At 39.5% G+C, this 16,579-nt stretch overlaps 3 protein-coding genes across 5 annotated transcripts in view; 1 reads left to right on the top strand and 2 right to left on the bottom strand.

Moving 5' to 3' along the window:
- The first annotated feature begins 214 nt into the window (after positions 1-214).
- On the top strand, positions 215-2,995 carry LOC126392249 (uncharacterized). Its single transcript, XM_050047555.1, has 5 exons — positions 215-590; positions 1,580-1,721; positions 1,978-2,016; positions 2,470-2,616; positions 2,786-2,995. The coding sequence occupies exons 1-5, from the start codon at positions 504-506 to the stop codon at positions 2,989-2,991; spliced, it is 621 nt and encodes a 206-aa protein (XP_049903512.1). The 5' UTR covers positions 215-503; the 3' UTR covers positions 2,992-2,995.
- A 1,330-nt stretch (positions 2,996-4,325) lies between these two features.
- Positions 4,326-8,345, bottom strand: iqcg (IQ motif containing G). Of its 2 annotated transcripts, none has more exons than XM_050047554.1 (10): positions 8,243-8,345; positions 7,817-7,946; positions 7,582-7,616; positions 7,378-7,500; positions 7,124-7,208; positions 6,830-6,985; positions 6,522-6,596; positions 4,767-4,898; positions 4,586-4,675; positions 4,326-4,460 (listed from the first exon to the last, which is right to left on the bottom strand). In XM_050047554.1, exons 2-10 carry the CDS (start codon positions 7,943-7,945, stop codon positions 4,344-4,346), a joined length of 942 nt encoding a protein of 313 aa, XP_049903511.1. In that variant the 5' UTR covers position 7,946; positions 8,243-8,345; the 3' UTR covers positions 4,326-4,343. The 2 variants fall into 2 exon arrangements, with proteins under 2 accessions (XP_049903511.1, XP_049903510.1); XM_050047553.1 differs by having other exon boundaries at positions 8,043-8,326.
- Positions 8,346-12,145: 3,800 nt separating this feature from the next.
- Positions 12,146-16,579, bottom strand: part of spire1b (spire-type actin nucleation factor 1b) — a 58,234-nt gene continuing 53,800 nt past the window's right edge. For both annotated transcript variants that reach the window (XM_050047550.1, XM_050047552.1), the window contains one exon: positions 12,146-15,219. In XM_050047550.1, coding sequence (XP_049903507.1) covers positions 14,964-15,219 — 256 coding nt within the window. In that variant the 3' untranslated portion in view covers positions 12,146-14,963. The remainder of the gene's footprint in view (positions 15,220-16,579) is intronic.

The following is a 16,579-nucleotide window of genomic DNA, read 5'->3' as shown; positions in this document are numbered from 1 at the left end:
CTCCTCCTTTTGATGCTTCAGTGCGAAACAAATCCGTGCATTCCCAGAGTAAACATCATGATGTAGTTCTGCTTCTATTTGTTTTAAAAATCGTGACATTATGTGCTGTACTTCACGTCCCTTCTCAAAGAATTAAGAGTATACGAGGTGCAGTAAAGGCACCATCACAGAGATAGGGGGGTGAAACAGTAGTGAGAAATAGACACTGACTGCAGCAGTCACGCGCAAACCTCTCGTGCTGACTTTATACCTTCAACATTCCATCCTGTTATCAAAATCACGCAAATATCGTGCATTATTACAATGGAATTTGGGGACACCCACACTTTTCCGCCCACGCTTGTTTGCAATATGCTGCAAACATTCAATAGAGACAAGACCACGGAAACCCCACGCCAAAGTGCGCATGCGCACCTTCAGACCGGGACTTTTCCGAAAACTTCTGCACCGGCCTTTATCAGTCGGTGTTTGTCGCTTCTAAGAGGATAGTAACTACAACACGAATGATGGCAGGCGCTTACCGTTTGGCTCTGGAGCCTTTTAATAACAGCAATTTAACAAAAGTGAAAGAGACAACACCGTTCAATCAGGTGAGATTTTTTTTCCCACTGACACCTGTTTAAAGGTGTTTTTCCCCTTTATTACTGGGATATATAGGTGTAGTGCACTAGTGTTTGTGGCGGGGAAGAGTTTTAATCAGTTAATTATTAAAATGTATTAGTATAGGCTATGTACCATACCTTTTCCTTACTTTCTGTGACGATGCCGCTCGCGGCAGGTCAGAGAGTTCCTGTTGCTCGCTCGAGTTTAGAGTTGTTTAAGTGCATTAAAGTAGCTAAACAGATAAGCTAACGTTACAGCTAGAACATGTGAATTGACTAGTTATGTATCTGCCGCTGCACAGTGACACTGTAGGCTACAATAAGATAATATGTGATGTGGTTATGGCTCTTGATTATGCGCGAACGAGAGCGAGTGAGCGCGCGAGAGGGGCATCAGCGGATACACGAAGCAAAAGCCTTTGATCTTGACTTAAGCGTTGTTGTCTGTATGTTGTTTAATTTTGGTATTTAAGTGTAAAACGTTCTAAAATTGGTGTAAAATGTTTACCATTAGATATAACCGAGCCATTTAAATTAAACATTTAGTATGACGTCATTATATAGACAGACTTCTCTCGGCGCACCTCCAACTTTGAGTCCTAACTTACTTGCATACACCCACCTGTCACCCTGTTGATACATATAAAACAGCACATACACATAGACTGTGGTTCATTTTTACAAATATGGATAAAAAATACTAAAACCAATTTGTTTATTTATTTTTTAATAAAACTCCTAATTTCCGTGTTTTGTTAGTAAGAAACAGAAAAAAAATCCCCAGTCTCAGCTACTTTCCAAGTGAAAGTGCACGTGACCTAGAAAAACAGAGCTGGGCGCGAGATGGTCTTCAGGTTTGAGCCGCTGTTTGTAGAAAAAGCCCTCTCACCCCACGCAGGTGTATCTTTCAAGATGAGGTCATTGTGTTGAGATCTCGAAGCTAAGGGGGATTTCTGTCTGCTGCTTCTCTCCTCTAGGTGATGACTTTAAAAGCCTCCAACATGCAGAGACTCATCCAGGTGGTGCATAGGATGGCGCAGAAGAGCTGCAGAAGAGCCTTCCAGCTGTTTTGCTGCCCCATGGACACTATGCTGTGTGAGAAGGGCACATGCTGGCCAGGTAAAATTCATTGCTGTGATATTAATCTTGTAATGAAAACCACAAATACTGTCCTAGTTGTTTAACATGCTGCTGTCAGGTCAGACTGTAGGCTTGAGATGGGACTATTGAGTCTGTCTTTATTTCTCACAAACATGATGAACTCTCACTTTATATGTGTTGATATTCATATTGCCTTGTAAACCAGCAGTATGGATGCCAAAAGACAAACTGTCATTAGTAAAATGTAACTTTACCTTGTTCTCTTTCATTTAAGCTCAAAACCATCAAGCTGCAGACGATAAAACCGCACAAGGTAAGTTCTATGATTTGTGTTTGATTTTTATTTTTACATTAAAATGATCAGGGTTTATTCATTTTTCAAATCTCATTGTTTAATCATTGCTGGTCCAATTTGTCTGGGGCCTTGTCTGGGGTGCTTTTACCCTCATTTTAGGCATCAGTTTGGCACACTTTTTGTTAACAGCTTAAGTAAGGTTAACTTGAACAAAATCAGCCTGCCCCATAAATCAGTGTAAATACCAACTGTCAGCAGCTCATTTTTGTAGAATAACCCCAACACTTTCTTTGCTGTGACTCTTCTTATATGAGCTGTCAGCAAAACAAGCTTTTTCCCTATATTCAGGACCTATACGGACCTTTGTGGTAGTGACACATTTCTGCTTTTACATCACTCTGGAACACCAACTTCCCATTCTTATATTCTCTTCCTTTTTCCCCTTTCTCTTCCTCCCCTACTCATTATTAGTTGCACTCCGGAATCCACCATCTACCATTCTGATTGTCAACATCAGCAACTCCACCTTGATCGACTGCGTCATCGGCAACGACACCTACCCATCTGCTGTGGCTGAATGTCAGCCTCTGATGCAGGAATCTGGGCTCCACATGCACGGTGGGTAACAGCAAAACATATTTTATAGCCTATTTTAGGAAGTTTAAAGCACTTTGAGCTCTAATTTATGCTACGTTATGTTTTGTGACAGTTGTGCTACACATATCACAGTCATCAAACTGTACTCATGAGAAATGAAAGCATCTAATTTTTTGTTCATGTGTTACAGATCAGGCGAGGTGCCACTGCAGCCGTAGACAGCCAGGGGCAGGACAGACCTCTCCTCCTCCTCCTCCTCCTCCTCCTCCTCCTCTGCAATCAGCTGAGCCTCCGAGCATCAACATCCACCAATCTAGTCTCAATTGTGTCATCATCGGAGACAACAACTACATGCACGCTGATCAGACCCACTCGACCGAAACAGAAGAGGCATGAAGCTTTGGCTGCACACAGTGGAGACACACACTACACACTTTAGCAATACTGTCATCTTTGGTCGGATCGCAGTGCAAACTCAGTTTGTGATAAAAAAAATTTCAGTCTCCAGAAGACTTTTTTTCACCTTTTGGATTTGTCTCAGTCTCTGCTCTGCTTTGACTCAGACTTGTTATGGGTGTGGAAGTCATTAGCTATACACCCAATGTCTGTTACATTGAACAGACATTTTAATTGGTGATAAATCTATAGATTATTTTCTAGATAAGTGCTTGATTGTTTGGTCTATAAAATAACAGAATAGTAACAAAATGTTAGTTATTATTTTTCAGAGCCCAGGAATCAAAGAATATTAGGCATTTTTGCTTAAAAAGTAACTTAAATGGTTAATCAATTACTGCTGGATCGGCTTATGGATTAATCAACAACTTTTTTTTCAGTTGTTATTTTAACATTTTTGACTGACATCACTATTATTTCTGTTCTGGTCTTGGTTTTGACGTGACTTGAAACTGGTCTTGGCCCTGACATTTGATTTAAAAACATAACTGAATTGTTCATCATATTTCTCCAAGTGTTGTAAGAGTTCCATCACGTACAAACAAATCTTAATCTTAAATATGATGAATATGATCAGTAAAGACGTATCCTGTTTTGCAATACCGGTTCTTCTTCTCCTCTGTCAGACATGAGGACATAAAATTGGGAGCAGATGGAAATTTTACTACATTCATTTTATATATGGGTGTGCCTTTTCTTTTATGATTCATCTCTCCATGATGATGTAATCTTTGTGTAGTTGATGTCCAGTGGTCTGATATGCTAATTTAAGAAAGACAACTGGCTGTAGGATTTATTTTATCTACTCATGAACTGTATATATATATATGTGATTGCAAAGACAAACAGTGTTAAAATACTGTGAGTCTGACTGAAATCCTTATCATGTAGTGGTAAAGGTGTTGACTTTTGTTAACATGTAAGGCCTATGGTCATTAACTGTAGACTACTTAGTAGTCTTAATTGCTGGAACTCATTTAGATTTCTTGCATTCATATTGTACATAAAATATGGTATAAGAGGACTTTGAATGAACATGCAACTAGTGTGTCTGCTTTTATCTTTATTTATTAAATGGTGTTGATATGCTCTATGTTAACCTTCACACAGTGCACATCTTTTGTTTTCAAAAATATTGTATGAGTTGAATTTTTCTTTTTTTGTTGTTGCATACTGTGTTTGAAAAAGACAAAAACATATTTTAAATAAAGAACAAAAAAAAAACAGAAATTACCGTCTATTATTTTTGAATTATAGACATTTCAATGTCTCACTGGAGTGTCAGAGAAAACTCATTTCTTCTTCTTTTTCTTTCCTTCCTTCTTCTTCTTCCCTTTCTTGTCTTCCTCTGCTTTTTTAAAACTGCCGAGGCCCCGGCGGACCATGCAGCCCCTCCACCAGGCCTGCAGCTGTAGGGTCAAAGGTCACAGGAACAGGTCAGAAATAGGGATCTGTACAGTAAATAATTAGACCGATTGATCTGATAGTGCATGATAGTAAAGCATGGATCTGAATTCTGATTGGATGTTGTTACCTTGGTAGCAGCTCTGGCCTCTGCCTGCTGTTGACGCAGCTTCTCCTGCTCCTCCCTGTCCTCCATCACCACCTGTTCCATCTCCATGAACTGAACACAGTTCAGCATTCATTAATGTTCATCTAATAGTGAGCATCAGCAGCTCTTCACTGTGCCATGTTCAGCGTTAGGAGCTACTCACCTGTCTCCTCTTCTCCATCAGTCTGTCCAAAATCAGTGTTCTTTTGCAGCACACATTGTTAAGCTGCTGCTCCTTCTCTTGCAGCATCTGCTTTGTGCGCTGCTGCCACTGCTGCAGCTGCTGCTGCAACTCCTGAAGCAACAAGAGCAACAGTTTTATTGACAGTAACAAAAACAAAAGCTTAGGTGCTGGTGCTAAACATGACCTACAACTTAAAGAGTAACTGAAGAAGCAGCATTCAGTTTGTATGTACCATATATCTGGAACAAACTTCCAGAAAACTGCTGGTCTGCTGCACCTGCTCTCTGCTACTCATTAATAACATCCCCTGTTCTGACATGCTTCTTGGCCTCTGATGCATCTGCTGAAACCTCAAGCTCATGCTCTGCCAGTAAGGAAACCACAAGTGGCAGTTACTGTCAATACGAATATGATTGAAAAAAGGTTAAGCTAACTTGTAAATATAACTGCTGCACTGCTCTGTGAAAATGAGCACATGCTCATAAGACCAGACTTTACTGACACATTTATTACATATCCTCCTTGCAGTTCCTAGACTTGTGTTGGCACAATAATTAATAAACAACTCTGAGGTAATAGCTATGAGTTGGCCTCTTCAGTTTCTTAGCAGATATAATGCCTTTTAAGGGTTCTTACTGAAGATAAGATTTAGTTCACATTAGTTGATCTGCAGAAATCTCCGATTACACTGAGTATTTCAAGTAGTAAGATTTGATAAATAGATTTTATTCTTAAGTTTGTTCAGTTAATCTTTCACTCAAGTTCAGGTCCTCACAGTTTTAGCAGTTTGATAAATGCACAGCTGCTGTGCAACAAGTTTAACTTCAGCCTCAGGTACACTGACCTGTAGTGGTATTGAGGTGATTTCTAAAGGACACGGTGGGTTCTTACTAAACCATAGGTGAGACTTTAAACCTCAGCTCCTGAGAGTACAGCATCATGATTTTGGTGTTTAAACTCATCTTACAGCAATCGCATAATAATTGTAATAACAAGAGTCTGTTGTTAAAGGTGAAGTGTGTAAGATTAGGGGGATTTGGTGGCATCTAGTGGTGAATTGCAGATTGCAACCAGCTAAAACCTCTCCTGCTTAGAATTTCTTCAGTGTTCTTTTTTTTTTTTAACCATGAGTTGAATTATCTGCAGAGGTGATTTAAACCGGTTAAAACACTGCATAAAGCAGTTTCACGTTACAAATCAGTGCATCTCTGAAGCAGTTTGGCTCTTCGGAGACGAGCTGCTAGCCTAGCACATGCTAATGTATACTCACCTTTTTTCTCTTATAACTTAAGATCCAGATGTTCAGGAGGTTTTTTACCAGGAGCTGAATTATCCGCAGAGGTCCCTTCCCCTCCAAAACATTTAAAATGGTAAAAACACTGAATTAAACAGTTTCATGTTACAAATCAGTGTAACACGAACACTGCTTGTTGCAGATGGGCTTCTAACTGCGGTGGCCGACGCAAAAATGTGGATGGCTTTATCTGGAGCCAGTGATTGGTTTGTCTGCTCTGGGCTACTGTAGAAACATGGCAATATTGTGGTCTCCATAAAAGAGGACCCGATCCCTACGTAGCTCATTCTAATGAGAACAAAACAAAACGAAAACAAAAATGATTATTTTCAGGTGATTAAACACTAAGGAAGACATACTTATTGTATTAAATTCCATTTCTGCCAATATATCCCCCTAAATCTTACACACAGGACCTTTAGTGATGTTGCTGTACCCACCTCGTGTTTCTTTTGCAGGAATTTCTGTGACTCCTCGTGAACTCTCCTCTCCTCCTTCAGCTGTTTTTTCAGCAGCTGAGAGAAAAGGGGACAACAGGAAGCATGATTTCGACAATATTTATTTGTGTAAGTCTGAGAAAAATGTAGGAACACTGCTCATCAGCTAATTTAAGACAAAGGTGAGGGAGGTACGTATCCTCCAATTTTGGATGGAAAGGTAAGAGAGAGCAGGGCAGAGGTCGTGTCTACACTCTGATGGAGGATCACTCTGAAACATCTCTTTCTGGTGGCAGATCTCAAGATCTCACCTCAAGCTCCTCCTCCAGCAGCTTTTCAACCCGGCTGGTCTCCCTTTGTGTCTGCTGGAGCTGTAGCTCAATTTTATTCTCCACACACTTCTTGTTGGCGATTTCTGATGACTCATTGAGCTGATCCTTCAGCTCTTTGGCCAGCTGTTGCATGTCCTGAAGAGGCAATGGACACCCTAGATTATTCACTGACTTGCAGACTAACATGTTATCACCCACAAGATTTTTTTACTCAACCCTAACAGCCATTCACGCCGACAGTTTTGGTGTTTGGATCTGCTCTCACTTTCTCACCTTCAGTTTTCCAGTTTTCTGTTGGATCTCCTCTTGCTGTCTCTTTAGAGTTTGTTTTCTTCGCTCCAGCTCTCTCTTTGCCTCTCTGGGTGGGGAGACACACATTACTGATACAACACAGACTTCCTCCTTTCCAAACACTCCTTGTCTCTCAAAAATAAAAACAGCATCATGTCTACAAAATCTTTTCTGGCTCTGTATTCTTATATTGATTAGTATTATTAGTGTTGTTTCCAAATGATGCACTGTTGAACCTTCTCATGTTCTCAGCCGTCTTCTTCTGCTCCTCCCTCTCCAACAACTGCTGCAGAGAGCTGACACTCTGCTTCTCCTCCAGCTCCAAATGCAGCTTGGAAACCTGCTGCGAGACATACTGGCTGCAGAGAGACACAGAGACCAGTTTAGTAAGACAAAAATGCAACATCATGTTTTTCTGTCCGCTTGTCTGTACTACTCACCAGTCGTCCCTAAGCTTGGTCAGCCTGGCTTTCTCCTAAACACACACACACACACACACACACACACACACACAGTAAATTAATACATAATTTCAGTCGATACATTTTTCCAGTAAGATCATGAAGTGAGAATAATCTGTCATAAAAACATTCACATCATTATCAGCTGACAGCTGTTTGACAGATGTTCTTCTGGATTGTGAACATGTACAGGTAATAAACACACTGAAGTCACCTGTGCCTCTACAGTGCCTCGCTGCCTGCCGATCTTGACTGTCAGGGTATGTTCCAGTATGTCCAACTGGTCTGAACAGTCCTCCACTACAGCTGCCAGTCTCAGACTCTGAATCCGGGATAAAGACATCCTGTGGAGAGACAGAGTTGTTATCATAAAGTTCCAATGAGTTTATTAAGCAAGGTAAGTTAGATTCAGTTTAGTCAATACATTTTTCATTACATACCTTTACTACCAGTGGTGTTATCCCAGTACTAGCGACAACGTGACGTACTTTTACCGATAAGCTACTTGTGTCGTAAGATTCGCTTTGAGTCCCTCGATAGTGTAGCATGGTGCTAGCTAACTTTAGCATGTGCTAGCTAACATTCCGGTTAGCAGTTTTCATGGGGAAAAAAGAAAATATCAGCAGTAACAGTCACTTACTTCTGTTTCTTTCGTAAGTAATACTTTATCCTTAGGAACAATATTAAACAGCTAAGGTTAGCCGACGAGTTTACATATCACTATGGTAACACATTTTTTTTCCCACGCAACTTTATTGAGAGAGCAAGAACATGACAATAACAGCTGTATTTCCTGCTGGATTTATTTATTTATATTACAGGTTACTCTTCATTGGGGAAATGATTGAGAGTATTGTAAGGCCAAGACTAAGTTACAGCATAATAATAATAATAATAATAATAAATTAATTAATTAATTATAGTAATAATAATGATAATATAGACTATAATGATGAGCTTAAATCACTTCACAGTGTAGAAAAGTGTAAAAAACCCAAACAAACAAACAAACAAACAAACAAAAAATCAGATAGCCCCAACAGGATATGAATTTAAATAAGCTATAATTAGCAGGGCAGATTATGAGACAATGGGCCCCTGGCAAAATGATGCAAAAGGCCCCACCACCACTCCCACGTAAAACACACAGCAGACTTTGTGTGAAGCCTCTTTTTTTGTTATTTTGTGTGTCTTTGTCGTTGTTAATCATCTGTTTGTGGTTTTGTGTCTCTTTCTGGTCATTTTGTATCTCTTTGTGGTTTGTTTGTCTCTTTATGTAGTTATTTTGTGTCTCTTTGCAGTTCCTTTGCATCTCTTTGTGGTCTTTTTGTTTCTCTGTGTGGTCATTTTGAATCTCTTCTCGATCAGTATATTTTAATTTGTGTGATGTTTTGCAGGTGAAGGCCAGGTGGGCCCTGACACTTTGGGCCCCTGAGCCAGTGCCTGTTATGCCCATTCAGAAATCCATGTGCCCGGCCTTTGACAAGAGCTGAGCTGTCCAACTGCTAAAGTGGTGAACTGTGGTAAAATATACTCCTACCATATCAACTCACTGGAAGAAATATCTGGTGACAGTAAACATCAACACTGTGTTGAACTAACATGGTACAACAGACTATTTAAGACAATGTTAAATTAATAAATTAATTGATTAATTAGCCTGAGAAATAAATCCTTAAATACATTCATACATATATAAATAAATGTAAATTTTAATTTATAAATGAGTCAGTATAGCTCAATAAATAAAATGTTTTTTCTTTTTAAAAAGACATTTTTCAAAGGACTACAGTCGGTTAAGTATGAGCTGCGGCTTGGAAGCCCAAGTTTACCTTCACCTAACTACCTTGTCTGTCTGCGTCCCCGGCTGCAAACTATCCTCTTTTTACGTATTTGAATCCTGAAGCTTGCAGACACAGGTTGAGTGTAAAATTATGGCTGGTTTGTCTGTGTAAAATTAGTCCTGGTCCAGCAGCAAAAACAGAACTCCTGTTGAGACAATGAGCTCATGTGGATGATTTTTGGACGATTGGATGTCAGTATGAACTTGTGTGTTTGTGTGTGTGTGTGGGAGGGTTTTTTAGAAATCAAACTTGCATATGTTGAGCAAATAATGATTGATGTGTTTGTATATTCCACACATTCAGGATGAGATTTTTGGCTGCAGATCAGCCAGCAGCTCCAGTGTTGCTACGTCTTTGATGGATGATACATCCTCAGAGTGTGCTCTGGGAAAAAGTGAGTCAGGGATTATTTCTACATCCCTGTCACAGCTCAGTCGTCTCCCCAACTAAACTATACTGTGACAGAGATTGATGAGTTTTAATCTAACAGCTTCGCCATCCATGATTTCTTAGAAATTTTTCTTGTCTTTGTGATCAAACCTTCTTGAGCTTTGAATTAACCAATCAACAGAATATTTCCAGTCAATCAGCCCCCTTTTCTCTCTTCTGCCTCTATGAACACCAGCTCCACCCATGTTCCTGCCCATCTCTTCTACACCCCAGCCAGAGAGGCGTCAGACCCCCCAGAGGAGACACTCCATTGAGAAGGAAACCCCGACCACTGTCTGACTGTTTCAACCTCTCTCCAAAGAGAGCTCCAATCTGAGTGTGAGTCAGACATCTTTTCACATACTGAATCCACTCAGTAGATAAAATGTACCATGAAAATAAGGGGCAGGATGAGGATTTTGTCATTTCAATACTGTTTATAAGAACAGAAGCATCTAATTAACAAACAACAAACAGAAAATAGCAGTGGTAATCAGATAAAATCTTATAGTGGAACAGTGATGAAACATATTACTGTGGGCTCTCTGAGGACAGTGTAGCCTGGCAATGTTTAACCAGCCCTGGCCACATATCCTGTCCAGTAACTTAATAACAGAGACAAAAAGATGGAGAAATTGAGAATGGGGGAGGGATATTAAGCATACTCCCAGAACTCTCAAATATCATTACTGGTATCTGCCTCAAAAAATCCACTATCATTATTTATTTATTTAATTCTTGGCCATTTGCGTATGCTTATCTTAAAATTAAATGTTGAACTCAGATTTTCTACACCTGTCTGAGACAAAGTACAAGTTACAGTTACAATTTTAAATGAATGACATGTCAGACATTTAGGAAGGTCATTTTCCCTTTAACAGGTATGGCCCTGTTTGGAGAAGCTGTACTCCATCAGGATGTTGTAGCAGTCATCCACCACCTGAGGGTGCAGTAAAACAAAATATGTCAGAGAAAAAAACACAATTTGGGAGTAGGATGAGGGAAAGAAGAGTAAAGCCTGTAGGTGGTAATGGACCTCCCTGAGAGCAGATGTATACTTCTTTAAAGGTGAAGTGTGTAAGATTTAGGGAGATGATGATGGCGGTGAATTGCACATTGCAACCAGCTAACACTTCTCCCAGCTAGAATTTTTGCAGTGTTCATTGTTCAGGAGGTTTTTTACCATGAGCCAAATTATCTGCAGAGGTCTCATCCTCTCCAAAACAAATGGAGCTGGTGATGTAAACTGGTAAAAAAACTGAATAAAGCTAAATTTCCCCCAAAATTGTCATTGAATTCAATTAAAAATGCTCCTCCCCCTTGTTGTAAAGGTGATTACAGCCCTGATTCCAGGAAAAACAACTAGAATTACCGCCTTGCAGTTGTATGCCTCTGCGAACCAGTCAAGTTGCAGTCACAGTTTATATGCACGTCTGTGAAAACATGGATACTTCACACACAACTTCCTCGTGGTATCCCAGAAGATCTATACAATCAACAATGTTTCATGGTGGACATTCAAGATAAGTGTCACAAATTAAGTATCTGACCAAATGTCTCCCCTTCTGTTCCTAAGATATGACATAATGGCCAGATAAGTGTTTTTGCAGAGCATCATGATGTCATGGGGAAGTTGACCTTTGACCTTTCGGATTTAAAACGTCATCATTTTAGACATTCATGTGAAATTCGGTCATAATCAACATATCAGTTCTTGCTTTATGGCCAAAAACATGTTTTGTAGGGTCACAGTGACCTTGACCTTTGAGGACCAAATTCTAATCAGTTCATTCTGAAGTCCAAGTGGATGTCAGTGCCAAATTTGAGGAAATTCCCTCAAGGCTTTCTTGAGATATTGTGTTCACAAGAATAAGATGGACGCAAGGTCCCAGTGACCTTTGACCACCAAATTCTGATCAGTTCATCATTAAGTCCAAGTGGATGTTTGTGCCAAATTTAGAAAAAATCCCTCAAGGTGTTCTTCAGATATCTTGTTCACAAGTCAGACAGACAAGGTCACAGTGAGCTTGACCAATTGACTTAAGACCACCAAAATGTAATCAGTTCGTTGTTGAGTCCAAGTGAACATTTGTATCAAATTCAAAGAAATTCCTCAAGGTTCTCTTGAGATATGGTGCTCACAAGACTGGGATGGACGGGAAACTTGAAATCATAATGCCTCCAGCCACGGCATGGAGGCATAAACATTAATGTTTTTGAATATTTTAAATGCAAAACAAGGAAGATACAGATGCCTTGCTCAGGTATTGCATTACAGTTTATTGTTGTAGTCATCATTTGTTGCACTCTCTGCAAGAAGTTACAGGTTAAAGGTAATAGAGACTGAGGGTAAAAGCTACACCATAGTACATGCACGATGCTGTCACACTGTGAGGTTTCTTCTGTGGACTTCCCACTCCTCCCGTGAACACACTGTACTGGGTTAGTTTCCCTCTCAGAGACACAGATCTACAACAGTCTCACTGGCAAGATATCATCGAGGCAACACACACCTGACCTACAAACAAATCATTAGAAACAAAGTATGTACAGTTACAGTAGATGACTGTTCAACGTATGAGCGTGATCATAAAAGGCAATTCTTAAGGCAGAAATATCTTAAGGAGGAAGATGAGGAATGTGATGAAGAACAAAATAAACATCCAGGCCACAAGTCATTAGACATGTCTTCCTGCCAATGAGACTCTGAATGATGGAGGGAAATCATAAAGGCATCATGTTAAGACTTACAGTATGTGTTGCACAGCAGGACAGTGTGTGTGTCTGCTGCCTGGACAGTGAACTGGGTTTCATGAGCTGTGCATCTGCACAAACACATTAACATGAGGTGTTTTATTATGACTAATGCATACACAACATAAATACAAGCCAGGAACTTCATGTTATGAAAGAAGAAAGAAATATATATCAACGCAAAGGTACATTTAAAATTGCAAAAATATGCAGATATTTTTTGTAAATTATTTGAAGGCAAGACTACACATGATACTGCAGGTAAGACTGTGTCTATACCTGCTTCTCTGCACATCTGAGTAGTCTAAGTAAGTCTCAAATAAACACACAACATGAACGTGTGGTTTGAAAATGTGCTTAAAAGGCCCTAAAAATATATATTTTTTCAATTTCCTTATTATTTTGTGATGGGGTCTAACATCAGTGCAACATTTTCAGCCAAAGTTAGAGTAGGTTTGGTTATTTTACATGAGAGATTTCTGGGTTTTTTTGTTTAGCTCACTTGTTTGAAGTAGAAGAGGCTTAATGGGAAACAAATGATGTCATGTACTTTCTAGCACCAATCAGGATTTAGCAACGTTTGAATTGGCAGTTATGGGAGTGTTTGTTTGTAGGGGCACTTCACAGATTTGACACATGAAGATCAGTTCACTCATTATGAGGAGAACCACTGAGCCTGTGAAAATAGTTGTCTTTTGTGGCTCTGGGGGGAGCTCCTCCTCTGATGATGTCATCAGGGTTATTTTGGCTCTATCCCGAGTGAGATGAATTTATAACAGAAGACCTCTGTTACCAGCTTTGGTTGTGGAGTATGAGAGATGTGGGTATTTAACAGTAAATGTTTTAACCATTAAGATGCTATGGAGTTGCATCATGGGAAATGTAGGTTATGGCAGTGTTTAAAGGGACAGTTCATCAAAAAAAAGACAGCTCTTTCCTCTTACCTGTAATGTTTGGTAAGATTGTTTGGTGTGAGTTACTGAGTGTTGGAGATATCGGCCATAGAGATGTCTGACTTCTCTTCCAGAAATAATGAGCTGGTTACTCAAGTTAATCCACAGACCTTGTTGTTGTGGCTGAAGAGGACACCATTAATGTTTACATTTTGTGCTATCACGAGCACAAGCCTCTTGTTCATGAGTAGAAAATATGTATTTTTGATTTTGGGGTGAACTGTCCCCTTAAACTTGGTCCATATAGGGACTAATGGACAAAGAGACACAAACATATAAGGGACACAATATCTCAGCTTCAATTAACCAAGTCACCGTTCTTTTTATACTCTGTATCATACAAGTCTCATTACTTTATGGAAGTGCAAAACTAAAATCAAATCTGATCAGCTCTTGCCCACACAATCCCGATGAAGCAGATTAGTTGAGTGTTAAACTAAAAAAACTGAGCAGTGTGGACTATTCAGACTTGAATTTTTGAAATATCAAGATTTTATACCACATTTTCTTGGGCTTAAATGAGTATGGCTCTCACAGTTTGTGTCATCGTTTTGTTGCCAGACTTCTGCAAACATAAATCGGGGGAAATTACTTTTCCCATGGCTAACATATAGATTAGAAAGATGCTGTTATTTGGCACAAAATCTGTATGAAAACAGAATGTTTTCTACATGTGATCAAAAAAAAAAAGATGTGTGGAAACTTTTCCTGATTCCTCAAAAACAGGAGCATGCTATGAAGTATGCTTTGTAAAGACGAAAGTGGGGGAAAGTCTCATTAAGCATCATCAGCAAAACAAAACTGAGGGTGACTTCATCGAACAATCATTTACCGTACAGACGCGTGTAAAAAACTAAATGAAAACCCATACAAAATGTACAGTTTAATATCCCGTATTTTCTTGAGTGTCACTCTCTGCAGGCCTCGTGTCTTCTGCAGTGCCAGTGCCTGAGGAAGCCAAACACACATCAGTCCTTCTGTCTTGTGCTTATTGATTTGAATGTGAGTTGGATTGGACCACGCTGTTGTGCCATCATAGGAAGGGAGGTCATTCCACTTTGACACATTGCCATTTCTCATCACAACACTTCTCGTCTCTTTACTCAAAAGTCTGCGGCCAGGGATTAAAGGATCATCTATGATATGGTAAAAAAAATTGGCAGATCTACAGTATGCGCTCATCTGAAGGAGCTGTACACGATGATCAGGACACAGCAACAAACACCACACTGTCCACCACTGAGGTTCATATCAGCCAATCTGACAGCTTTATCTGACTGAAGTATACATGTACAGTAAAATCATATCCAGTGCTGAGTCTTTATAATTGTGCCATAGGAGCTGGAAGCAGCCAGAGAGAGAGAGAGAGAGATAAAAAGTTTTAGACCTCCTTGATTGTTCGTTCAGAGGGGCGGTACTCCTCTCTTCCTTTAGGGGAGGACAAGTAGAAGGACTGGGTCTTGCGTTTTAGTCGAGCTCTCTTGGTGGCCAGCGACAGGCTGTGCTTGCTGGAGGCGATTATGTCAGAGATGAACTTCTTGCAGTCCACACACACCTCCATGGTGGCCCAGTCCTCCGTCAGCTCTGAGGGAAGCTCCAGTTCTTCATGAGACTTTAAAGAGCCGTGCTTTGAAAACCTACATGGGACAGAAACAAGAGAACATCTTAGCATGAACACGATCAGAGAACACTGTTGTTTTTGTTATTACAGTTTGGTTTACTTTGACTGACTGTTCAAACTACCCCGGGTATGTGATCATGGGTAACCTAATCGGTGGGTGGTCACCGTAATTAAAACAAACAAACAAACAAAAAAAACCAACAACATATTTTCTCACTTACATATTGTTTTATCTAGTTATGTTAATTGTTTTATTTCCATTTGTTCAGGTTTTGAGGTTTGACCGTATTTTTTCATTTACTGATGTCTTGATGTTGTTGTACATGTTCTTAATTATTTTATCTGGTTTTATTTTTGATGTTGTGGAATCTACATACTTTTTTGCTATGCATTAAGTCATTAATATCATTATTACTGTAATACAAGGTAAATGGAATCTCATTTTTTATGTTTACTACAATGATTGTTGAATGCAGGAAGGTTTGAGTATTATTAAATCAATACTTCACCTGCAAATCGACCATTTGCACAACAATTACTCACCCCATGTAACGTTAAATTCGTGAAGAAAACTTTGTTTTTCTTGCATGCCTCCATATCGAACAGAGAACCCAAAAAAAGTTAGACGTCTTCATGAATTGAAGTCTAGGGGACTATGTTTAACAGCAGCAAAACTATATCAAAACATCTGTTTACAAGCTCTCATATAATTGGTACAGTATAATTCAAGTCTCATTTATCCAGTCGTATGCTCAGTACTTCCCCAACACATGCATTCAAGCTCAAACCTTATAATATAAAACATGTCAGTACAAACAGTCTCATGCATGGCACAGTGGTGTGCAAGCAAGTTTAGGGCACGCTACTCACAGGCATAGTGTTTTATATTGTAACATCTTAGCAAAAATGCATGTGTGTGTGAAGTAGTGAGCATACGACTGGATAAATGCGACCTGGATTACACTGCATGAGTTCTGTGAGAGTTTGTAAATGGATGTTTTGATATATTTTGCTGTTGTTAAATGTTGTCCGCAGTGACTTCAATTCATGAAGAAGGTTTGTCTTTTTTGGATTCTCCATTTGCCAGGGAGGCATGTGAGAAAAACAGTTTTTTTTATCACAAATTCAAGATAACAGGCTGTAAGCAACTGATATACAAACGGTAAGTTTGCAGGTGAAATGTTCCTTCAAGAGTAAGTACACTGTTTCAGAAGAGAAATGCTGCTGTTCGATTTATTACCAACACTCCAGTGTGGAGGTATCATTTTTAGAGACAGATGTCTCAAAAGCTGTGCACGTCAAACCAAAACTATGTGAATAGTTTGACACTACTAGGGTTGAGAAAATACATTTGTCTTTTTTGGAAATTTGGATGA

The sequence above is a fragment of the Epinephelus moara genome, chromosome 6 (assembly GCF_006386435.1).
Source record: "Epinephelus moara isolate mb chromosome 6, YSFRI_EMoa_1.0, whole genome shotgun sequence".
Taxonomy (NCBI): Eukaryota; Metazoa; Chordata; class Actinopteri; order Perciformes; family Serranidae; genus Epinephelus; species Epinephelus moara.
Note: the sequence above shows the minus strand (reverse complement) of the source record. Positions and strands in the feature narration are given on the sequence as shown.

What these genes read in the sequence shown, in the direction of transcription:
- LOC126392249 (XM_050047555.1), top strand. Translation starts at nt 504, where the DNA reads ATGATGGCAGGCGCTTACCGTTTGGCTCTGGAGCCTTTTAATAACAGC. An exon ending in AGACGATAAAACCGCACAAG is followed by an intron (nt 2,017 to 2,469) that starts GTAAGTTCTATG and finishes ACTCATTATTAG; the next exon opens with TTGCACTCCGGAATCCACCA. An exon ending in ATCTGGGCTCCACATGCACG is followed by an intron (nt 2,617 to 2,785) that starts GTGGGTAACAGC and finishes CATGTGTTACAG; the next exon opens with ATCAGGCGAGGTGCCACTGC.
- iqcg (XM_050047554.1), bottom strand. Translation starts at nt 7,945, where the DNA reads ATGTCTTTATCCCGGATTCAGAGTCTGAGACTGGCAGCTGTAGTGGAG. An exon ending in TGCTGGAGGAGGAGCTTGAG is followed by an intron (nt 6,597 to 6,829) that starts GTGAGATCTTGA and finishes CTTTTCTCTCAG; the next exon opens with CTGCTGAAAAAACAGCTGAA. An exon ending in TCCTGCAAAAGAAACACGAG is followed by an intron (nt 4,899 to 6,521) that starts GTGGGTACAGCA and finishes TTGTTGCTTCAG; the next exon opens with GAGTTGCAGCAGCAGCTGCA.